Consider the following 25,218-nt stretch of genomic DNA (forward strand, 5'->3'; position numbering starts at 1 on the left):
TCTAGATATGGGCCTCTTTGGGTTCGACTTGTTTGGGACTCTGTGCTTCCTGTCTTGTATGTCTTGTATGTCTATTTTCTTCACCAAGTTGGGGAAGTTTTGTTATTATTTTTTCAAGTATGTGTTCAATTTCTTTCTCTCTATCTTCTCTAATCAGCACCTCCATGATGCAAATGTTGATATGACTTGAAGTTTTCAGAAACTCCTTACACTATCCTCATTTTTTAAAATTTCTTTTTCTTTCTGTTCTTTCTATATTCAAAATCACTGATTTGATTCTCAGCTTCGTCTACTCTACTGTTGATTCCCTGTAAATTATTCTTCATTTCAGTTAGTGTATGCTTAATCTTAGGAAAATCTGAAGCATGATCCAAGATAGGCCATTCCTATTGAAAAGGCTAAAAGATGAGTGGGGTAGGGCCTCAGGGAATCACCAGGGCAGGGCAAACAGTGTGAGCCAGATTGATGGAGTCTTAGATATGAAGCCTGCCTGCTGGCTCTGTCGGGGGAGAGCTCATCAAAAGACCAATGGCCTCTGCTAGCACTTCTGTCTGGGAGAAAGTTGCCCCTGCCCCCAAGTTCTTGCCCTGAGGCTGGACAATTCAGTTCCTCCCCATATGTTCTCTGGTGCCTTTAAGCTGCAGCTCCAGTCCTGGAGCTCAGAGGGAGTGAGTCTGAGCAAGTCAGTGGGCAGGCCCTTTAAAAGGAACTGCCCAAGACTCCAATAGCCCTCCTTCTCCCTCATCCTCAATCCCCGCTGTTTTTTACAACCAGGAGTTACCGAAGTCTTCTCTTCCTGGCACTGCAACCCTGGGCTGGCGACCCCTTGCTCCTCAGGGGGGATCTCTGCAGCCGAGATATCCCTCCCATTTTTTCCCACCGTGAGTTTAGGACCAGCCCCTTCTACTGGGCCTCAATATGCCTTCTTCTTTAATTCCCTATTTGTAAGACTTCCATGTAGCCAGGGTTCAGGTAGTTCTGAATGATGGTTGTTGTTTAGTTGTAATTTTGATGTGGTTATAAGAGGAGTGGAGTACTGAGTTTACCTATGCTGCCATCTTGCCCAGAAGTCCCTTTTTTCTTCTTCTTCTATGTGACATCCAGCAAGGGATATTCCATCTATCAGGTCATGTATAAAATTGAGAGAGGCTGGAACACAACAGTAAATTCACAACTTGGCCCACCATGAGAATTACCTGTTTAGATTTTACTTTATGCTAAAAAAGTATCTGGGTGAAAGGGGGTGATCTTAGTGAGAGGAAAAGACAGAGAGAAACACTGATGTGAGAGAAACACATCGATTGGTTGCCTCCTGCAATCAAACCCAGGACCTTTTGGCCCGCAGGCTGACACTCTATCCACTGAGCCAAACCAGCTAGGGCTCAGTTCACTTTCTTGATGGTGTCCTTTGTTTTATTTGTTTATTTATTTATTTATTTTTTTAAATATATAAAATTCGGTGTCTCGTTTGCACTAGCCATGTTTCAAGTGCTCAGTAGCTATTTGGCTGGTGGCTACTATGTTAAACACACAAAGCAGACCCTTTCCCATTGCAGAGAGTTCCGTGGGCTGTGCTGCACGGCCTTTCAGTCTGGAAGTCGGTCTTCAAGGAAGGAACCTTTCCTTGCCCAATATCACTCCAGATTGAGTCCTGTTATATATTTATTGATTTTTTACAGAGAGGAAGGGAGAGAGAGAGAGAGTTAGAAACATCGATGAGAGAGAAACATCGATCAGCTGCCTCCTGCACATCCCCCACCGGGGATGTGCCCGCAACCCAGGCACATGCCCTTGACCGGAATCGAACCTGGGACCCTTCAGTCCGCAGGCCAACGCTCTATCCACTGAGCCAAACCGGTTTCGGCTTGATGGTGTCCTTTGAATTTAACACAAAAGTTTTTAATTTTGAAGAAGTCTAATTTATCTATGTTTTTCTTGTTTGTGTTTTTGGTGCTATATCTTAAGAAATCACTGCCTAATCCAAGGTCACAAATACTTATTTCTATATTTTCATCTAACAGTTTTATATTTTTAGTCTCACACTTAACTTTTTAAATTGTGGTAAAACATACATAATATAACAAATGTATCATCTTGCCATTTTAAGTGTACAATTCAGTGGTATTAAAGACATTCACAGTGTTTGTAACCAACACTGTTATATTTTCAAAAGTTTTCAACACCCCAAACAGAAATCCTATACCCATCTATATATATAAAAGCCTAAGCGACCATTACGACTGAACGAACAGTTGCTATGACGTGCTTTGACCACCAAGGGGTAGACACTCAATGCAGGAGCTGTCCCCTGGTGGTCAGTGTGTTCCCACAGGGGGAGCACCACTCAGCTAGGCTCACAGCTGGCAAGTGAAGCTGTGGCGGTGGGAGCCTCTCTTGCCTTTGCGGCAGTGCTACTGAGCAGTGGTGGCAGCAGCAGGCACAGCGGGGTTGGGATGAGCAGCAGCACAACTGTGCCTAGCCCTGGCTGGGGCTCCTACCTAGCTGCCTGCTGCTTCAGCACTGCTATATCCCTGGGCAGGGGGAAGGAGGGGGAATATTGGACTGCAGGGATCGGGCTGAAACCCAGCAGTCCGACATCCCCCAAGGGGTCACGGATTATGAGAGGGCACAGGCCAGGCTGAGGGACCCCATCCATGCATGAATCCGTGCACTGGGCCTCTATTTAAATAATAATTCCCTATCCTTCTTTCCTACCCAGCCCTTGGTAATCTGTATTCTACTTTCAATTTCTATGAATTTTCTGTTCTTGGTACCTCATATAAGTGGAATTATACAATATTTGTTCTTATGTCTGGCTTATTTCACTTTGTATAGTGTTTTCAAGGTTATCCATGTATGTAGCATAAGTCAGAATTTCATGCTTGCCCTGGCTAGTGTGGCTCAGTTGGTTAGAGCATTGTCCCATACACCAAAAGGCTGTGGGTTCAATCCCTAGTCAGGGCAAGTGCAGGAGGCAACCAATTGATGTTTCTTTCCCTCTCTCTCTCCCTTCCTCTCTCTATGATCAATTTTTTTCAGTGATCATAAACAAAGAATTTCATTCTTGAGGATGAATAAATAACATCCCATTATATATATATATTGTTTACCCTTTCATCTGTTGATGGGTGGTTTCCACCTTTTCGCTTTGGTAAATAATGTTGCTGTGCCCAGCTGGCATGGCTCAGTGATTGAACGTCAATCTATGAACCAGAATGTTAAGGAGGTTCGATTCCTGGTCAGGGCACATGCCCCAGTTGTGGGCTCGATCCCCAGTGGAGTCAGTGCAAGAGGCAGCCAATTGATGATTCTTTCTCATCATTGGTGTTTCTATCTCTCTCTCCCTCCCCCTTCCTCTCTCTGAAATCTATAAACACACACACACACACACACACACACACTCTGAAATCAAAAAATATATTTTAAAAAATAATGGTACTATGAACAATGGTATACAAGTATTTGTTAGGTGTACCTGCTTTCAATTCCTTTAGGTATATACAGGAAAATAGATTAGATCACAATGTGTTAAAACTTTTATAGGAACTGCTAAACTATTTTTAATAGCACTGTACCATTTTTATTTTAAATTTTTACTTATTATATATATTTATTTTATTTTACCCATTCTCCACCCCCTCCCATTTGGCAACCATCAGCTTGTTCTCTACATCTATGCATCCATTTCTATCTGACTTCTTTCACTTAGCATAATACCCTCTCGGTTCATCCATGTTGTTGCAGATAGCAAGATTTCATTCTTTTTTACTGATGAGTAATATTCCATTGTGTGTATACCACACACACACACACACACACACACACACACACACACACACGACATCTTCTTTATCCATTCATCTATTGATAGACACCTAGGTTGTTTCCCATATCCTGCTTTTGTAAGTACTGATGCAATGAACATAGGGGAACATATGTCTTTTTGAATTAGTGTTTTTGTTTTCTTCAGGTAAGTATCCAGAAGTAGAATTGCTGGGTCAAATGGCAGCTCTGTTTTTAATGTTTTGAGGACTCTCCATACTGTTTTCCATAGTGGCTGCACCAGCAGTGCCACCAACAATGCACAAAAGTTCCAATGTTTCCACATCCCTTCCAACATTTGTTGCTTTCCGTTTTGGGGTAATAGCCATACCAGTGAACATGAAATGTGGTATCTCATTGTGGTTTTTGATTTGCATTTCTCTAATGACTAATAACATTAGGTATTTTGTCATTATTTCATTATTGGTCATTTGTATATATTCTTTAGAGAAATATCTATTCAAGCTCTTGCCCTATTTTTGATGTCATTTTGTTGTTGAGTAGTTCTTTAGATGTACTGAATATTAATCCTTCCTTAGATATACTAGTATGATTTGCATATATTTTCTCCCATTCTGTGAGTTGCCTTTTTTATTGTGAGTTGTCTTTTTACTCTCTTGGTAGTGTTCTTTGATATACAATAGTTTTAATATTGAAAAAGTCCATTTTATTATTTTTTCTTTCTTGGTGTCTTTGCTTTCAGTGTCAGATCCAGGAAATCACTGTCAACTCCAATGTCATGAAGATTTTCACCTATGTTTTCTTCTAAGAGTTTTGTATTTTGTAGTTTTAGTTCTTAAGTTTGGCTCTTTCATCCATTGAGTTAAATTTTTTTATCTGGTTTAAGGTAAGGGTCCAACTTCATTAATCTGCATGTTCAGTATTCCCAGAACTATTTTTGAAAAGACTGTATGTTCTGCCCTAGCTGGTGTGGCTCAGTTCATTGAGTATCATCCCATGCTCCAAAAGGTTGCTGGTTCAATTCCCAGTCAGGGTACATGACCAGCTTGGGGCCCGATCCCCAGGCGTTCAGGATGCAGCCAATTGATGTTTCTCTCTCTCCCTTTCCCTTCCTCTCTCTAAAAACATATTAAAAAAAAAAAGAAGACTGTCTTTCCCCATTGAATGTTTTTAGCATCCTTGTAAAAAATCAAAGCCCATACATATGTGATGGTTTATTTCTGGGTTCTCTATTCTATTATATAATTTCTATATTATATAATTTCTGGGTTCTCTATTGGTCTATATGTCTCTCCTCAAATATTTTTTTAGTAAATGTGTTGCCTTGTTTATAATTCACTTTACCTCCATAACTGCTTCCTCCTTCTATTAAATGAGGCATTGAACTTAAGGACTCTTACAATTCCAACAATCTTATGATATTACACTCAAGGTTTTCCTCAATATAGAATTATACTATACACTCTTAATTTATCAAATAGTCATGAAATATTTCTAAAGCTACAAATGACTAAGATAGTTCAGTAATTTCAAGTGTATAATATGTACCTTCAATATCTGAAACTATTAGCATCTGAGGTTGAGAGAGACCTTCTTGAAGACTGTAGAAGTGGATTGTACTATCAAATGTTATGAAGCCAATTTTTGTCCTAGTGTTGCCAGGAAGCCTAAAAGTAAATTTAGAAGAGTATTTTATCAAGTTTTCTCATATTCATATACATATATATTAAATATCCAATAAAAGTTACATGAAAATATCTACTTTCATATTATAGAATTTGTCCTAACATAAACGTTTAACCCCTCCAATGTTTAATCACCATGAAAGCATACCCTACTCACAGTGAAAACACTACACATAAACCAAACAATCAAGAAAACCCAGTAATAATACAGCAATTCAAAACTCATTACACCTACATAAAATTATATAATCACTTGGAAAATGGCATATAAAAATACTGGGAAGCATAAACAAAACTTTGTAGAAGATTTTAATTTATAAAATACATTACAAAATTACTATATACCTACTCTAAAATTTAATATAAATTTAGATACTGCATAGCTGTTAAAAATTTTACCCATGTTTGGGTGAATCAGTAGACTCTTCCTCAACAGACAATCCCCATACGCAACCTGTAACACTAAAAGTACAAATGCTGGCAAGAACAAGTATGCCCCTTATCATCAAGGTAAGGGAGTTAGTTTCTGATGAGATTTTTGTTTTCCATATTCTTCGACAGAACACAAGTACACTATAATGCATTACACTAAAAGGTCACACAAACTTTTATAGGTTACCCTAAGTAACTAAGCACCATTTAAAGTACAGATGTTTAAAAGAGAGAGAGAGAGAGAGAGAGAGAGAGAGAGAGAGAGAGAGAGAGAGAAAGAAAGAAAGTACAGCTATTTTTAAATAAATAAAAAAAAAGTAAAGCACAGATATTTTAAGAGACTTATGAGACATAACAGCCAAATGCAATGTGTAAAAATAGTTTAGGTTCTTATTCCAACAAACCTATAGCAAAGAAGCATTTTTGAAACAATCAGAATAAAAACTGAACTGGGTATTAGTTGATATTATGAAATTATTGTTAATTTTGTTTGGCGTGACACTCCTATTTAATTAGAGCTAAAAATAATCCCAAGTATTTACAGGTAAGATGATATGCTGATTGAGATTTACACTAAAGTACTCAAGGGGGGGTATGTTTGTATGATTACATAAAGCAAAAACAGTTGAATGCTGCCCTGGCCGGTGTGGCTCAGTTAGTGGTAACGTCATCTGTACACTAAAAGGTGGTGGGTTCAATTCCCAATCAAGGCACATACCCAGATTTTGGGTTCAATCCATGGTCAGAGCAAGTGAAGGAAGCAACTAATTGATGTTTCTTTCTCCCCCTCCCCTCTCCTTTTCTCCCTTCCGCTATAAGATTAAGGGGGGGGGGGGGGAAGAGAATAGCTGAATGCTAAAAATGTTAAAGTTGAGGGAGAAGGGATGGATATTTGGAAGTTCATTACATTCTTTCTATTTACTCTATGTTTAAAATTTTTCCAAAATAAAAAGTTAAAATAGAATTTTGGAGAAAGCAAGGCCTAAAGTTCACAACTGACTTAAGTAGGCTTTTAGAATATAATTACATAGCTTTTTTTTTGTATTTTGAAACTATCCATTTTGTAAACAGTTTCCAACTGAAGCTGAATCAAGATACTTACAAATCCAGATTGTCTAACAAACTCTGGCAAACTGAATTCAAGTATCCAGTTTCAATTGCATTGTGAGACACATCAAACACAAAGAGGTACACTGGAGGTTGAGGTGGTCGTAACTGAAAAAAAAAATCATTAAATACATTTAATAGGATTAAATTTAAATTTATCATTTGTCCTGACCACATACAGCAAAACAATAAAATAAGCATTATTATAAATTAAATGGAGACTATAATAAACAACAGAGTAAAAAAATAATGTAGAAAGAATAGAAGTTTAAAAAACAGGCAAAACTATACCATATTGTTTTCAGATGGATACTTAGGGGCAAAAATGAGGATGTGATTGCTATTAGTCAGAAGACTGTTTTCTCCAGCATGGGAAGGGGAGGAAATGTGATCCGAAGGGCTTCTGGGAATATTAGCAACGTTCAATTTCTCGACCTGGGTGGTACTAACACAGCATTTATAATTATTTGGCATACTATATATTTTTGTTTTATAGATTTTTCCATATGTGCTTTATATTTCACAACTTAGGGGGAATTACAGTTCTGAAAGTGACAAATCAAGTTGCCTGAGCTCGTTATTTATTTAACAAACACATTTCAGCCAAGTTTCACAAAAATGTACAATTATGTTTTTAAACTTCCCAATTCAAAGATCTGTTTTCAATTCAATAAAAAGCAGCAAGTAACCACAATCAGAACTGGCGCATATAGTGTACTAACTTTTGTGTGTGGTTGTGGGGTTTTTTGGTAAATATTACTTGCTGAACCACAGAATCTGTTGACCCAAGAGGTAAGTTGGGAAGAAGCAAAACCTCTTGCTATAGGCAAGTTCCAAATTTAAAGAAAGCCATTTTCGTAAAACCTGGGAGGTAAAAGAAAAGAAATCCAGGAAGGCCAATTCAAAAGAACAAATGCTTCTGCACTTTTTGCTTTTAACTCAACAAAGGGACAGCTACTACCAACCAACCATTCATTCTTTAATCCGCACTGGAGGATATTTTTTCCACTGATTTTTTACAGAGAGTGGAAGGTTGGGAAGGAGGAAGAGGGGGGCGGGGGAGGGAGAAAGAGAAAGAGAGAGAGAGAGAAGGAAGCATCTATGTGAGAGACACATTGATTGCCTACCACACAAGCCCTGATCAGGGCCGGGGATCGAGCCTGCAACCCAAGTACTTGCCCTTGACCAGAATCGAACCTGCAAACCTGCCCACTCACCGAAGGGTTGCAGGTTTGATTCCTGGCCAAGGACACGTTTCTGGGTTGCACATTCCATACCCAGCTCCGATCGCATTCAGGAGGCAACCAATCTATGTCTATCGATGTCTCTTTCTGTCTCTCTCTCTCCATTTCCCTCCTCCCTCCCTTCCACTCCCTTTCAAAATCAATGGAAAAAATATCCCACTCCTTGAGTGAGGATTAATAAACAACAACAACAAAAGTACTTGGAAGAGGATGCTCATCACACCATCATTTGTAATTTAAAAAATTGGAAGTGACTTAAAAGTAAATATGATCTCAACATGGTATTGCAATTTCTAGATGAACACACCAGAATCATAAGTGGAACTTTACATACTAGTACACTTTTCAGACTTATCCTTATATACTAATTAACTATTTTTATAATGAACATGTATAACTTTTCTAAATTTAAAACTATAAAATTTTGTTAAAGGATGCTATGTTGTTTTATTTAAAGCCCACTATTATGAGATAAATACGTTATACTAAAAAATGAAAACTTACCATGTATTCTGAAGGAGCCATAAACTCAATTGTAGCATTTTGAACTTCAGGTCTTCTGTGAGGTTCTCCATAGGCTCTGGTCAAAGGGTTGTACATGAATTCTTCAGGAACTATATAAGTTGATAACATAAAATGATAAAACTAAGATTAAGTTTAATAAACCTTGTGTTTGGCTGTTTTCTTATTTAGTAATTTATAAATACTTCAATATAGACTATATGTTAAGGGATAATTATGTACACTTTGTTTTTGAGGTCCATTCAAGTTCCTCATATACTAAATGGTCCTGCATATGTCTTACTTTTATATACTAAATCACTGTTATTTTTTTTATTTTTTAAAATATATTTTATTGATTTTTTACAGAGAGGAAGGGATAGAGAGTTAAACATCGATGAGAGAGAAACATCGATCAGCTGCCTCCTGCACACCTCCCACTGGGAAGTGTGCCCGCAACAAAGGTACATGCCCTTGACCGGAATCGAACCCGGGACCCCTCAGTCCACAGGCCGACGCTCTATCCACTGAGCCAAACCAGGTAGGGCAAATCACTGTTATTTTTTTTTCTTTCCCTGTCTTCTAATATCCTCTTCATCTTAATTCTTGCTAAAGCTTTTCTAAAATAGCTTGAAAAAATTATAAAAACTTATTAAATGCCAATAATTTTTTTAACAAGGATATTAACATTTGACACATAATATGTAAAGACTCTGGATACTCCTTGAAAGGTATGGTAAAAACACTTAAAAGTTTAAAGTCTAAAGGTATGGTGAATTTCATTAATTAATAAGACCTCTATGGAACATCAGTTGCCTACCACTTATGGTATAATGGAGCTCAAAGAGTATTTTCTAAATGAATTATCATTGCAGCTGTCTTCTGTTTAGAAATTCAAATTCTTATGTAGCTAAAAGATAAGCCATAGTTCATGAAATAGTCTGTGCTGCATATGAAAGTGACTTCAACCTTTATTATCATCTCATTTCATATACTGAAGCACATATACGTAAGATTTTAAGGTGGACTAAACACTATACATATATTTTCTGAATTATTATAGAATAAAAAGAATGCTCTTACTCTATCCTCACTTTCCTCTACTCCTGAATGCATAAAATAAGTAGAACAAATCAATGTCTCTCTCTAATCAATAAATAAAAACATTTTAAAAATAATTTTGAGAGATATCTTAAATTCCTTTATTTCCAAATGCTCAATGAAATTTCCTTCCAAGCACACTTAATTTTCAATGTAGATATCAGCATACACTTTTTCTTCTAGAATCCTATTAAAGTATAGTTGGTTAGATGATATTCCTCAAAAGTAAATTGTGAAACAGTTGAAAGAGATCTCCTCCTTCTCAATTACTGAGAAAACTACATTCAACTAACGTTCTAGCACTGCCCACCTCCCTTCATACAGCAGTGAATAAAGCTAATGGCAGCTAATCTGTGGACTTACTTTCTTTTACCCCAGAGCAGTGATTTTCAACCTTTTTCATCTCATGGCACACATGAACTAATTACTAAAATTATGTGGCACACCAGAAAATGTATTATATATTTTGTTGATCTGACAAAAAAAATGGTATAATTATGATTCATTCACACCTGACAGCTATTGTTGTGTTGGCTGTTGTCATTTTTTATTTGACAGTCTAAGAGAAAAGAGGTCAGTGCCCCTGACTAGTCAGGTATCTATCGCATTTTAAAAATTCTTTCCCTCTTTCTGTCTAGGTTTACCGGTTGAAAATCGCTGCCCTAGATTAAAGGCATTGGACAATTTCTAAATAAAAATATTTCATAAATTACAGGCTTAAATAACACCATAAAATATGCCATTTATTATTATACCCAACATAATAAATGTAAAATAGTGGTATCAAAGTAATATTATCATTTTTTTTTTTTTTGCTTAAGAAGAATATAATTATTTATATGTAGAATTAAGTGCATAGAAAAAAGTTAACAGAAGCTATTTCTGAGTGGAATGTTTACAGGTAAGTAAGACAGGACTGTTGATTCTTTTAACTTCACATTTGTATTATCTGATGTCCCTACAATGGAAGTAAAAATTTTAAAATGTTTCAAAAAAAACATACCATCATTGACTTGGTAACATAAGTTACACTTCCATCTCCTTTGATCAAGAAAGCTGACAAAAGGGTTGATGTATGTCCTGCATGAACGGCATCTCACAATTGTACTGGAGGTAACCACAGGCAATTGCTGAAAAAACAACTAATTTTTTTAAGGCAGTGATCATCGTAACTAAGGCGAAGCACTAATCATACCTTCCAAATAATTGCTGGGATATTATTGTAACTTTGGAGGAAAAACCCCAGGGTAAAAAGTGTCCAAAATGCGACACAAAAAATTATGTAGCAGAGATGTATTGATTTGAAACCCTGTTGCTTTCTCCAAGATTGGTCTCTTAAATTTTACCTTTTAAAAAGTACTTATTTTCTCATTAACATTTATACGCAAAACCAACATAGTAAACTTATAATGTATTTCTGAGATGGGTGGCAAAGGAATCATCAACATTCTAAAACAGGGATGGGGAACCTTTTTCTGCCAAGGGCCATTTCGACATATATAACATCATTTTTGGACCATACAAACTGTTATATTTGATCAAACATTCAATTAACTCACCGCTAATGCCTTGGCAGAGCCAGATGAAATCATTTCACAGGCCTTATACGTTCCCACCCCTATTCTAAAACAAATTATTTCAAAGTTTCTTCATGTTATAGTAAGAGGCTTACTAAGTTCTCATGAAAGAACTGTCATATTTAAATATTCAATTAAACTTTGCAATTACGCTCCTATTTAAAGTTTATCCTACATTAAAAAAAAGTTGTAAAGTCTTAATATAAAAATATCAGTAAAGGCAATAAAATCCCATCATCAATTGAAGATTTGTTTTGGGAAAATCAATTCACTTATGCACTGATCCTCTCAACAGTAGGTGGCCATATGTCAAGGTCCCAGAGCCTTAGGGCAAAAGTGAAAAGGCTTTTTTAAGGGAGTGGGGGTAGGGTCGATCAGAAGGATTTGGGCCCCTTTTCTTCTTTTTTTAAAACAGCTTCCTAAAGAACAAATTTTATTCCAAGAATGGCAGAACGGGGAGACTAGGTAAAGTATTTTAATAGGTAAATAATTTATAACTTACCATTAGGTCTTTGAAAGGATGAAGCAGCAGTCCTAACGGAAGTTTGGCTTTATTCAGTAAGGCCTGAGTCTGAGGAATGCTAGTCAATGTACATCGAAATAACCTTTATTAAAGTAAAAATGATGTATCAGTTGTTGCTATGATTATTTTTGAACAACAACAAAAAGATTTAAAAAGTACACATTTTGCCCTGGCTGGTTTAGTTCAGTGGCTAGGGTTGGGCTCAGACCGAAGGGTTAAAGGTTTGGTTCCCAGTTGAGGGAACGAGGGAACACACCTGGTGCCTTGGCTGATCCCCAGGCCCTATCAGTGTGCATTGGGGAGGTAACCAATCAATGTGTCTCTTTCTCTCTCCCCTTCCTCCCTCCCTTCCACTCCCTCTAAAAGTCAAAAGAAAAAATACTCTCAGGTGAGGATTAACCCCTTCCCCAACAATTTTTTTGTTAAAAACGTTTCTTTTTCAGACTAATTTTTTTATTTTGGTTCTATATAGTATTTTTGATGCTGGTTATGAAAACAGTTTGTAACTCGTCTTCCTATAAACCATATTTTTTTACCATATTTTCTTAGTATACTCGTCGACGACTGAAAAAGAACATTTTGTGAAAACGAGTATACACGTTTCTGCCGGGGAAGGGGTTAATAACCAAAAAAAGGGTACAATTTTAATACTGGATCAGATTATGAATACATAAGATATTTCAACAGGCGCTCTCAAATTTTATCCCATTTAAATCCTACTCAGAAAGAGAGGGTAGATGGTTACAATCTCTAGTATATAATTAAAGAAAACTCTCTTCTCTGCTTGTGTGTAAATCTAGACTATCAAATGACCCATTTCTTTGTGTGTTAATCCTCACCCAAGGAAGAGAAGGAAAGACAGAGCGAAACATCAATGTGAGATAAACACATCAATCAGTTGACTCCTGTACTTGCCCTGACCAGGGCCCAGGGCGGAGGGGAGCCTGCAACCAAGGTATGTGCCCTTGACTGGAATCAAACCCAGGACCCTTTGGTCTGCACGCCGATGCTCTATCCACTGAGCCAAACCGGTGATGATCCAAATTTGCTAAAGGTTCTAAAATACTATTTATAACAAAATTCAATTTCTCAGAACATCTTTGCTATATATATTTAAGCCTATATGGTCAATTTTAAGAAAAGAGTGTTATAATTATGTTTTTTATAAAAAAAACAATTTGAAATGAGAGCACATAAAGGATTATATAGAATTAAATCTCTGTACTTTGGACTGAAGAAATAATATAGCTACCATAATGATAATGAATATCACACCACCTTTTTTTAAAAAATATATTTTATTGATTTTTTTACAGAGAGGAAGGGAGAGGGATAGAGAGTTAGAAACATCGATGAGAGAGAAACATCCATCAGCTGCCTCCTGCACACTCCTCACTGGGGATGTGCCTGCAACCAAGGTACATGCCCTTGACCGGGATTGAACCTGGGACCCTTAAGTCCACAGGCCGACGCTCTATCCACTGAGCCAAACCAGTTAGGGCCACACCACCTTTATAGCTGATAAAGGCAGCAATCATCTCAGAAGTTGCAACCCTATTTCTGAGCTTAGAACATTTCAAATATCAATTAAATAAGCAACTAAGAGTTGTTTTCTACCAGCAGAACTACTTTCATAAATTAATATATCTGCACAACTTGTTCATAATATATGACTCCAAAGAAATCTGAAAGTTTTTAGAACGAGTAAAATGTAAGAAACACTGAAGCCTTACTCTGGGTTACAGTTGAGTCTCTGGATATCTTCATGCAAATTTGGAACCGGAGGCTGCAAAGGTGTTGATGGAAGCATGTTTCTCTCATGAAGAAGGTTAATAACTCTTAGCCCATCTGGATGTAGACTCAATCCACTCATGCTTGCAGTTAAATGATTAGCACCTAAGGAATTCTAAAGATGTATAATTTCAAAGTAAATAGTCTTTATAATGTCTTCAGTTGAAACAGAAGTGTATAAGGACGTAGTTACTTAATTCCTCTCTAAATAAAACTGTAATCTAGACTTTCTGATCAATTTTTTGGTTCTGGAGATATGTAACAGGACAAAGTCTTATGAAATATCCATTATTATTCTAATGGTTTAAAAATGTTCATTATACACGTCCTGAAACTTTTTCATGTACTTACAGTTTAAACAGAAAGGTGGATAATGAGTAAAAAAACAGAAACAAAAAGTTTACCTGAGTAAAGGCCTGTGGCCCACTTGGGTAGCTCAAGGAAGAGGGTGGCATTCCGGTTGTACTAGGTGGTTGTGTGTTCTGATAACCAGGTGGTAAAGAGGGATATGAATATCCAACACTTCGGCTCATTGTAGGATTCTTATCAGTAAGCTGTGGTGTTGCTAGAAACAAGGTAACTTTTAAGTTCTATTTTACACTCCAGAATACTTTAAATCAACACATAGATCCATTAAATCATAAGAATTATAATTCTAAAATCCTTTTGATAAGTTAATACTTTCATCTATCACTTTTGTAAAATAAGACAAATACTAGCAACAAAGTAATAGCAATGATTAAAATCTACTTAATATAGACTACAACTATAAACACAAAAATAAGATTTATATAGTTCATTACTTTTATATGTATGAAACTTTGTATTCAAATGAAAATTCTAATTTAAAATAACTTTAATGAAAACATACTAAATGTTCAATTGGTTAAATCAATTTAAATAAATCTAACTGATAAAAATACTTTACAGTCATAGCATCATAATAATAAAGCCCACAATCTCAACTCCGAGGGAAAAAACTAACAAAAGAAATCTATATGCATGGAGATAAAAAATGCTAACAGTAATCATTGTTGTGAGACATGATTATAAAGATTTCTTCTTTGTTTCCTAAAATGAACAACAAAAAAAACTTTCGTAGCATCTCACCCAAGAAGCCACCGCCTTCAATTTCATCATAACGATTGTGAACCACCATAGACCCATTATTGGTACTTGATGTTATACCTAAGAAAAGTTTATTAATATTTACATTAGAACAATTGTTACAATTTCAATAAGACTGGAACTAATTTAAGATAACTTTTCAAATGACAAATATAGTTTAAACCACAGCCCAAGAAAAATGTCAAATGTTGAAATAAAATTTAAACAATGCCAGTTTTTAAATGTACAAAATATACCAAAGTAGCAAATAATTTTATAAACTTCTAAAAAGGATGGTCCTTTGTGGAGTGTACAAAATTATATACTATCTGAAAGATTTCAGCATTTGCAATAATAGCATTAAAAGCTTCTTAAGAGCAATACACACTGAAAAAAATCAATACTAATTAAAAATAAAATAAAATTATGAGAAAATAACTTTTTTCAAAATATGGAAAAGGTAGAATTTAGAATTAATCTGAAGGTGATATAAATTAATTAGAACAACTGCATCAGTCTAGAGAACCACCACTAAAATTTTTTAAAAATCTTGTTTCCCCCAATTTGAAGAGTTAAATACCAGAGGCATCTGCTTATAAAGAGTAAAAATTTACTTCTAGGTATGTATGCTATTTAAGAGCTCAAATTCAGGTACAGAAGAAACTAAAATCAGTGACTAGCATCAACCTCTAGCACCTAAGTACATAGGTGCTAACGTTAATAGTTATTTTGACACCAAATAGGTAAGTTTAAAGGTTTCAATACAATTGACAAATTCTATGCAATTCTCAAGACCATCAGATTTTAGCCATGAGTTGATACAGAAAAACTTTTAAAAACTGTTTGCAGTCCTAGCTGGTTGCTCAATGGTTAGAGCTCAGCCCTTGGACTAAAGGGTGATAGGTTCGATTCGGAAAAAGGGCACGTACCTCCTCTGTTCCAGGCTTGATCTCTATCTCCATCATGGGAATGTGCTGGAGGCAACCAATCGATGTGTCTATCTCACATCAATGTTTCTCTCTCTCTATCTCTCCCCCTCCCTTCCACTCTCTCTAAAAATCAACGGAAACATATCCTCTGGTGAGGATTAACAAAAAAAAAAATTGTCTGCAGAAAGCAACTGATTGATATTTCTCTCTCATATGGATATTTCTCTCTCTCTTTTCCTCTCTCTCTAAAAATCAAAACATATCCTTGGGTAAGGATTAAAACAAACACTTTGCAGAAACAAACAAAAACAGTGCGTATATTTTTAATTGGTTAAAATTTTAAATAATGTGGCAACCTATGGGACATTGCTTTATCATTTTGTTATTCATTGTTAATACCATTCTTTTCAAACTACTTACAAATCTCTCCCCCACACACTTATAATTCTAAAAAAAAAAGGAACTGCTACAAGAAAAATTATATTTATTGTATTTAGTAGTAGGATATAGGTAATGGTTTTTCCCCTCCTTTTCTGTTTTCCTATTTCCATATCTTGCTGCAATGGTTATATTACTGCTAAAATCAAATTTCTTATTTTAAAAAATATTATTTAAATTAATAAACATTTTAAAATTATGTCTAAAGACAATGCTTTAAGACATTTTATTTATATAAAACTTCAAAATGCTTGTATATTTAACTTTGTGCTTAGATTCATAAATATTTGCTAATATTTACAGTAACAGTGACAATCAAAATACCACTTCCATGGAAAAAAGCCAGTATATTAAAAGAATAGTTCTAACAAAAAAGCAGAAACTCTTCTCTCACCTCCCTCTCCCGAAAGGCACCTAACTTTATACGCACAGCAATAAAAAAAGTTAACAGCAGTGGTTCCTGAATGCTAGTTAAAAGCTCAGCATACATAGGACTGTGGAATTTTGAGGAAGTTCTTTAAACTCTAAATTTCTGCCCTAACCGGTTTGGCTCAGTGGAGAGAGCATCAGCCTGCGGACTCAAGGGTCCCAGGTTCGATTCCGGTCAAGGGCATGTACCTTGGTTGCAGGTACATCCCCAGGAGGGAGTGTGCAGGAGGCAACTTATCAATGTTTCTCTCTCATTGATGTTTCTAACTCTCTATCCCTCTCCCTTCCTCTCTGTAAAAAAATCAATAAAATATATTAAACTCTAAACTTCTGAAGGCCAACCCTAACCAAAACAACTAGATTTTCTGGAAAAAATATGATATGAATACACAGATTTCAGATAACATTCATTCTTCAACCCTAAGTCAAACCTTTAGGACTTGACTTGGTTTTGCCATGCTTACCTTCTTGATTGATAGGTGAATTAAATGAGGGCTGAGGCACATCCCTATGTGATGATTTCTGAGGACTTAGGGCCCTCACTGGAGGTGGTCCTCCAGTTGGAGGAGGCCCAAGAGGAACTCCTGGTTGGAAAGTGTTAGGCAGAGGTGGATTCACTAAGGGGGGTGCAGAACCTATGAAAACATTGGTTTTTCACGTTACTTAAGAATTTAAGACAAAGGCCAAATAGCTTTTCACTAAATCTGAGTAACTTTGAAATTTTAATTACAACCACCAACAAATTACCGGAAATATGTTAACTTCCCAGGTTTATAACTTAATTTATATGCATACTTTACATCTTGCCAAGTCTCTCCTATAGTAAATTATTAAAGCAGTATAAATTCAACATCAAATCACTTATAAGATAGAGACAATGCCCTCTTTATTGATTAATTTTTCATTGACTGGTCGCAGTTTCAATAGGCCACATCAAATATTCCAGTAAGAATTAACACGAATAAAATTTTATTAATAACCTATTAATATAGTCCATTCAATTAACATTGATTAGGTTTAGAGTTAGCATTGTAAACACTTTGTAATTTGTCAGTATTGTGATACTCTAAATTCTCTAAGTTTTATTTCATTCTGCTTCATTTTTTTGGCGGTGTATAACCTATTAAAAATGAGATTGTAAATTTCTACCTTTCAATAACCTAATGATAATCAAAAGTTTACTTTTGTCCAGCTGGCACGGCTCAGTGGTTGAGCATCAACCTATGAACCAGGAGGTCATGGTTTGATTCCCATCAGGGCACATGCCTGGGTTGCGAGCTGGATTACCAGTGGGGGTGTTCAGGAGGCAACTAATCTATGATTCTCTCCCATCATTAATGTTTCTATCTCTCCCTCTCCTTCCCTCTCTGAAATCAATAAAAATATATTTTATAAAAGCCCTCTGAAATCAATAAAAATACATTTTTTAAAAAGTAGTTTACTTTCGGTAATGGTTTAAATACTATATTAAAAACATTCCTTAAGCCTAACAAACAGGAAATGATCCAAAGTTTATGCATATGCCTTATAGGTCACTATCTGAAAGGTATAAAAGTACTCATCAAACTAAACTAAGAATTACATGATATTTGTTCTGGTATCTACCAGTATTTTCACTGCCTCAACTACACCAATTTTCCATTAGGACAATTAAGTTCTGGCTAGTGTAAAAAACATTATCAGTTACTCTTGAGGAAATTCTTCTATGTGATATCAAAAGTTCCAAAACCCACAACCATCTATTCACTCAAGTCAACAGTATTACTTCCACCTTCTCATTTGCCAAAGAGGAGGAACAAAGTCTGCAAAGTAGATAAAATAATACTGATAAGTATGTGATTTAATTTTTCAGCCCAAGGCTTTTTTTATCCTCTGAATTTATAAATGTAATAGATAATAAATCTTACTTTGTAATATATTCTACAGTTAACCCTGTAATTTTGTACAACTAAAGGAATAAAGATAGGCAAATAACAAAAATTTTCAATATGCTTCGTCAACAGTATTCAATTTTCCAGGGCCAAATTGAAAAATTATTGTATTACTAACCTTTATGGCTCCCAATAAGACTAATCAGTGCCTTGTTGACAAAAGTGAAGACAAAGATCACTACCATGAAACACCCTTATCAAAGAAGCACCCACACATATCTTTCATATCTTTGGCAATACAGACAAGTCAAAGGAACAAAAGGGCAAGGTACAGTACCAACTCAGCATGAACAAGAATGTATGACACATCTGTTCACAAAAATGTAACAACCTAATGTTTAACAGCATTCAAGTGACCTTACAGAGATTTTTCACAGCTTTCAACAGAATGCTTTTGAATCCAAAAATATGCTATATTTTATAGGATAATCATTATTTTTTCAAGCTGCATAATTCTTATTTATAACAGTAATAAGTAGTGTTTTAGAACCTGTCTCCTAAGATCCCTAAAACTAATGCAAGGATGCTAACAGATGGCCTATTGGGGGGGAGGGGGTGGAATTTTAATATGTGGACTAGAAACTTAGTATAACTTATATAGAGTTTTGAAATTGAACAACCAGGCACCTATTATTAATGATGGGTTGAAAAAAACAGAGGTCAAATATGAAGAATTTTTTTTCTCATAAGAAAAAAGAAGGGTAGTCATACATTTATTTTAGGTTCATTTCATTAGTTTATTTATCTTTCTCCTACTTTTACATGGAAACCTTCATAAGTAATGACACTTGCTTATGCCTCTTTCACCACATTTGTGCTGCAGTCAAGGTGCTCTAACTTGAACGTTTCTGTTAGTGCCAAAAATATTTCAGATTATTGATCATGTTTTTAAACAAGAGGCTACACCTATTCTTTTTTTTATTTTTTAAATATATTTTTATTGATTTCAGAGAGGAAGGAAGAGGTAGAGAGAGACAGAAACATCCATGATGAGAGAGAATCATGGATTGGCTGCCTCCTGCAAGTCCCCCACTGGGGATCGAGCCCACAATCCGGGCATGCGCCTTTGACCAGAATTGAACTGGGGACCTTCAAGTTCGCAGGCCGACGCTTTATTCACTGAGCCAAACTGGCTAGGGCTACACCTATTCTTAAACACTTTTTATATAGTACCTGTTCCCAAATTATTTTCTTGTGGCTTTGGGTAAATGATTCAGGCCTCAGATTTATTTCTTGTAAAAGAGACTGTTATAAAAATTAAGATAACACATATAAAAATCTGGCAAAGTGCTAGAAAATAATAAATATTAAATAATTGTTATATATAATTATTAATTATGAAGTGAATATTCATTAATTTCAACTGACTAATGCTCACTCATGGTGTCAATAAGAATAAGAATAAAAGTAACCAGGAGAGCCCTGGCTGAGTGGCTCAGCTGGTTAGAGCAATACGCCAAGATTGTGGTTCAATCTCCAGTTAGGACACATACAAGAGTCAATCAATGAATGCATATATGAGTTTCCTCTCTCTGTAGAATCAATAAATAAAAATTTTAAAAAATTAAAAAATAAAAGCAACCAGGAGAATTTTGGTTCTAACAATTGTGGGTCAAAGATTCTGACAAAGAAATTAAGTTTCTAGGAATAGCCTTACTCTTTACGAGGCCAAAATGCATTCATCAGGGTCAATGGCTGATCAAGGAGGTAAGAAAAATAAGTAGTTTTAGCAGTTAAACTACAAGCCTGATGAAGGGTATATAGTATACGCAGTAATACACATGAATATAAAAAGGTAATTATTGTTTACTATTTCACTTGGATGCTTTCATAGTTCGTTTCCTTGAGGATGTCTGCTGAGCAGACTCAACCTGCATATCCCGATACAGAAGCGGTTCTCAACCTGTGGGTCGCGACCCCTTTGGCGGTCGAACAACCCTTTCACAGGGGTCGCCTAAGACCATCCTGCGTATCAGATATTTACATTACGATTCATCACAGTAGCAACATTACAGTTATGAAGTAGCAACAAAAATAATTTTATGGTTGGGTCACAACATGAGGAACTGTATTTAAAGGGTCAGAAGGTTGAGAACCACTGTGATACAGGGTTTTAAATGCTTTTCAAAGTAACACTACTAATGTTTATAAGTGTATAAGACAAATTTTAATAGTTAAATGAAGCGGATATGATCAAACATTGAGGTTAAAAATAAAACGATAAAAGTCAGTCCAAGAATATATAGATTTCTTCCCAAAGTGATGTACAGCCGAAACAACCTTGAAAACAAAAAACAAAGTTGGTAGGGCCAGACTTCCCAAATCCAAAGATCCCTACAAAGCTACAATAATCAAGATGTTTGGTGCTGGTATAAAGATATAGACATATAGATCAATGAAACAGAATTTAGAGTCCAGAAATAAACCCTTACATTTATGAGCAATTGATTTTCAACAAGGGTGCCAAGACAATTCAATGATAATTTAAAGAAAGAATAGTTTAGCAAATAGTCCTGGGACAACTGTATCTCCACATGCACAAGAATGAAGTTGAATCCCTACCTAACACCATATAAAAAAAAGTTAACTCAAAATTGATCAAAGACATAAATACTGGAGCTAAAACTCTTAGAAGAAAACATAAATATGAAAATCTGTCCACTGCTTTTTTTCTTCTTATTATTTTTGTATTTTGCTTATTGAATGCATTGGATTCTCTTTTTTTTGCCACTTTATTCCTTTTTTATTTTTTTATTATTTTTAATCCTCACCCGAGGATATTTTTCCATTGATCTTCAGAGAGAATGGAAGAGAGAGGGAAAGACTGAGAGAAACATGAGAGAAACATCGATTGATTCCCTCCTGCATGAGCCCTGACCAGGACCCGGGCCAGGGGAGAAACCTGCAACCAACATACGTGCCCTTGACCAGAATCAAACCTGGGACCCTTCTGTCCATAGGCCAGTGTTCTACCCACTGAGCCAAACTGACAAGGGCTGATATTGGTTCTTCATGTCTACTGCTTTCTGACTGCAGTTATGCTCAATAACATTCCTCACTCCAAAAGTATGATCTGTTTTGACATCTGAGATCTTACAGTTTCTGGGGCCAAAAACTGTCTATGCCATAACAAAAAGATAACCCAAGTCTCAAATCAAGACCAAAGAGAGCCAGACGGTGTAGCTCAATGAATGAGCATCAACCTATGAACCAGGAGGTCATAGTTCCGATTCCCAGTCAGGGAACATGCCTGAGTTTCGAGCTCGATCCCCAGTGTGGGAATACAGGAGGCAGCCAATCAATGATTCTCTCTCATCATTGTTATTTCTACCTCTCTCTCTCCCTCTCCTTTCCTCTCTGAAATCAATGAAAATATAAGAAACTAAAATAAAAAGACCAAAGAGAAACCACAGGGATTGATCTTCCCTAGAATACAAAACAGAACCAATTTAATAAAAGTAATGATCAGTCCTTAAGGAAGTGGTTCTGCGTGCATTCCAGAATCCCTGAAATATCATGAGTGACTCAAGGAAACATAGAGGATAAGATGCAAAGCAGGAACAATCCACAATTTTAAGTTAACTTAAAGGTTAGAGAAATAGTTTATTTAAACATTAACAATGATTTAAAAAATCAATAGTCTTACAATGGTTTTAAGACTTGAAACATTAATTCAAATGTCTAATTAAGCAAAAGTTTCCCATTTCTATATTTTAAAGAACTCTACCTGATTTTATGAAGTTGTTTTGAAGTGAAGGATCTCCAGAAGAAACATACTGATGACTTGTCAAATTTGTATTCCCAGACATAGTTGGTCCAGTTGATACACGAGGATAATGGTTTGTCTGTGATCCTGTGGATGGATAGTTATACTGCCAATTCAGAGGTGGTGGTACATTGGCTCCAGGATGAAAGCTACCAGAAGGCATTGGTGTAGCAGCTGGGTTCTGAGAAGCATGTTGTGGCATTCGGGGAACAGGACCACTGTGGAGTGAAGGTGTCGCTGCATTAGAAGCCACAGGTGGTCTATGAAGAGTCTGCCCAGGTCCCTGATAATTATTTAATGGAGAAACAGTCTGAGAACCACCATAGTTCGACTGTCCAGAGACTGGATTCAAAGTCTTTGCTGGTAATAGATGAGAGTAGGATCCTGGAAGCTGAGAATTATATCCTTGTGCAGACAGCAGTGCATTTTGGATAGGACCTTCCAAAAAGAGGAGGGAAAAAAATCAGTCTTGCAAACAAATAAAGCAATACTTTAAAAAATACAATAAAATATATGGTATTCTTACAACTCAATGATAAAAAGACAAATAACCTAATTTAAAAATAAACAAAAGAGTTAAATAAACATTCAAATACATTTCCAAAGAGATATATAAATAAATGGCCAGTAAACACATACAAAAACAGTCAACATTAGTCACTAGAGAAATGCAAATCAAAATCACAATGAGATACCACTCACACCAAATAGGATTGTTAAAAAGGAAAATAGCAAGTGCTGACTAGGATGTGCAGAAAATGGAACCCTCGTTCAATGCTAGTGAAAATGTAAAATGGTGCACCTACATTGGAAACAGTTTGGTAGTTTTTCAAAATGTTAAACACAGTTATCATACAATCCAGCAATTCCACTTCTCGTCTGCATAAAAATTTATACACACGAATATCATAACATCATTATTACTAATAGTCAAAAAGTGGAAACAACTCAAATGTCCATAAACTGATAAGTAGGGGTACAAAAGGGAACCAATGGAATATTATCTATAATAATAAAAGCATAATATGCAAATTGACCAAACAGCAGAACAACCGTCCGGACAACTTTCTATACGACCATGCTATGACACGCACTAGCACCAGGTCAGCCAAGGCAGGTGTGATGCGATGGGGGTGGGTGGTGGGGGGTGGCATCTTCGCTCTACGATGAATTGCCTCACAGAGGGAGGCCCAGGCCACCGGCCAGTGACACTGTGGCAGGTGTGTGGGGCCGGCCAGTGATGGCCCTGCAGAGGCAGGCCCAGGCCAGCCAAGTGATTGCACCCCATACCGGTCGACCAGCAGAGGAAGGTGACTGGTGGCAGGGGAGGGAAGGGGGCAGTGCCGCACAGATGGAAAGCAGTAGCAGCGGTGGGGTGGGGCCAGCTGCTGGCAGCCGGGGGAAAGAAAGCCCCGATAGGCCCTAATCACTGGCCAGGCCTAGGGACCCTACACAAGGGGTCCTGGATTGTGAGAGGGCACAGGCCAGGCTAAGGGATACACCCACCTGTGCTCAAATTTCGTGCACCAGGCCTCTAGTTTGGTCATAACAGGAATGAAGTATTGACAACACACTACAACATAAATAAACCTTGAAAACATCATGCTAAGTGAAAGGTACTAGTCACAAAGGGCCATACATTATATGATCTATTTATATAAAATGTCCAGAGTAGGAAAATCCACAAACACAGATGTAGATTTATGGTTGCAGTGGCTAGGAGGAGGGGATGGGAAGTGACTACTAATGGTATAGAGTTTCTTTTTTGGGTGATAAAAATATTCTAAAAATTGTAGTGCCCGGCTGGTATGGTTCAGTGGTTGGGCATCAACCTGTGAATCAGGAGGTCACAGTTTGATTCTTAGTCAGGGCACATGCCCGGATTGCAGGCTCGATCCCCAGTGAGGGGTGTGCAGGAGGCAGCTGATCAATGATTCTCTCTCATTATTGATGTTTCTCTCTCTCTCTCTCTCTCCCTTCCTCCCTGAAATCAATAAAAATGTATTTTTTAAAACCCTGACTGTAGTTATGGTTGCAAAACTGTCAATATACTAAAGAACATTGAATTGTACATTTTAAAACTGCTATAAAAAATTAATCAGACTTAGCCGGTGTGGATCAGTGATTGAGCATCAATCCAGGAACCAAGAGGCCCCGGTTCAATTCCTGATCAGGGCATATGCCCCAGTTGCAGGCTCAATCCCCAGTAGGGTGTGAGCAGGAGGCAGTCTATCATGATATTTCTCTCTCCATGTTTCAATCTCTCTATCCCTCTCCCTTCCTCTTAATAAAAATATATTTTTGAAAAAAAGCATAGACTAGAAAAATATCTGCAGGTAGGCCTTGAAAGCAGGAAAAGAAGTTAAGGGAAAAAGGAGGATCTATGTAATACTTTCAACAATAAAGATTTTTAAAAAAAACAATTAAATAAATAATTTTTTAAAAATTCTTTATTGTTGAAAGTATTACCTATGTCCCCTTTCCCACCGTTGTTCTCTCCCAGCCTGCCCTGCCTCCCAGCTCTGGCCTTTAACACCACCCCCATTGTCTATGTCCATTGGTTATGCTTATAAGCATCCAAGTTCTTTGGTTCTATTCTGGATCTTTTTCTTTTTCATCAGTTTATGTTGTTCATTATATTCCACAAATGAGTGAGATCGTGTGATACTTATCCTTCGCTGACTGGCTTATTTCACTTAGCATAATGCTCCCCAGGTCCATCCATGGTAAGAGTTCTTTCTTTTTTACAGCACATAGTATTCCACTGTATAGATGTGACACAGTTTTTTAATCCACTCATCTGCTGATGGACACTTAGGCTGTTTCCAAATCTTAGCTATTATAAATTGTGCTGCTATGAACATAGGGGTGCAT

The 25,218-nt window shown here is 36.5% G+C and overlaps 1 protein-coding gene across 1 annotated transcript in view; it reads right to left on the reverse strand.

The window, feature by feature from the left end:
• SEC24A (SEC24 homolog A, COPII coat complex component) overlaps nucleotides 1–25,218 on the reverse strand; it is an 80,145-nt gene that overhangs the window by 45,224 nt on the left and 9,703 nt on the right. Inside the window, exons 2-11 of the mRNA XM_006753546.2 lie at nucleotides 22,306–22,782; nucleotides 17,112–17,282; nucleotides 14,855–14,932; nucleotides 14,149–14,309; nucleotides 13,687–13,859; nucleotides 11,933–12,035; nucleotides 10,857–10,983; nucleotides 8,756–8,865; nucleotides 7,003–7,115; nucleotides 5,332–5,450 (exon numbers count right to left, since the gene is read on the reverse strand). Of these exons, the coding sequence (XP_006753609.1) occupies nucleotides 5,332–5,450; nucleotides 7,003–7,115; nucleotides 8,756–8,865; nucleotides 10,857–10,983; nucleotides 11,933–12,035; nucleotides 13,687–13,859; nucleotides 14,149–14,309; nucleotides 14,855–14,932; nucleotides 17,112–17,282; nucleotides 22,306–22,782 (1,632 nt within the window). The remainder of the gene's footprint in view (nucleotides 1–5,331; nucleotides 5,451–7,002; nucleotides 7,116–8,755; nucleotides 8,866–10,856; nucleotides 10,984–11,932; nucleotides 12,036–13,686; nucleotides 13,860–14,148; nucleotides 14,310–14,854; nucleotides 14,933–17,111; nucleotides 17,283–22,305; nucleotides 22,783–25,218) is intronic.

The sequence above is a fragment of the Myotis davidii genome, unplaced genomic scaffold, assembly GCF_000327345.1.
Source record: "Myotis davidii unplaced genomic scaffold, ASM32734v1 scaffold471, whole genome shotgun sequence".
NCBI lineage: Eukaryota > Metazoa > Chordata > Mammalia > Chiroptera > Vespertilionidae > Myotis > Myotis davidii.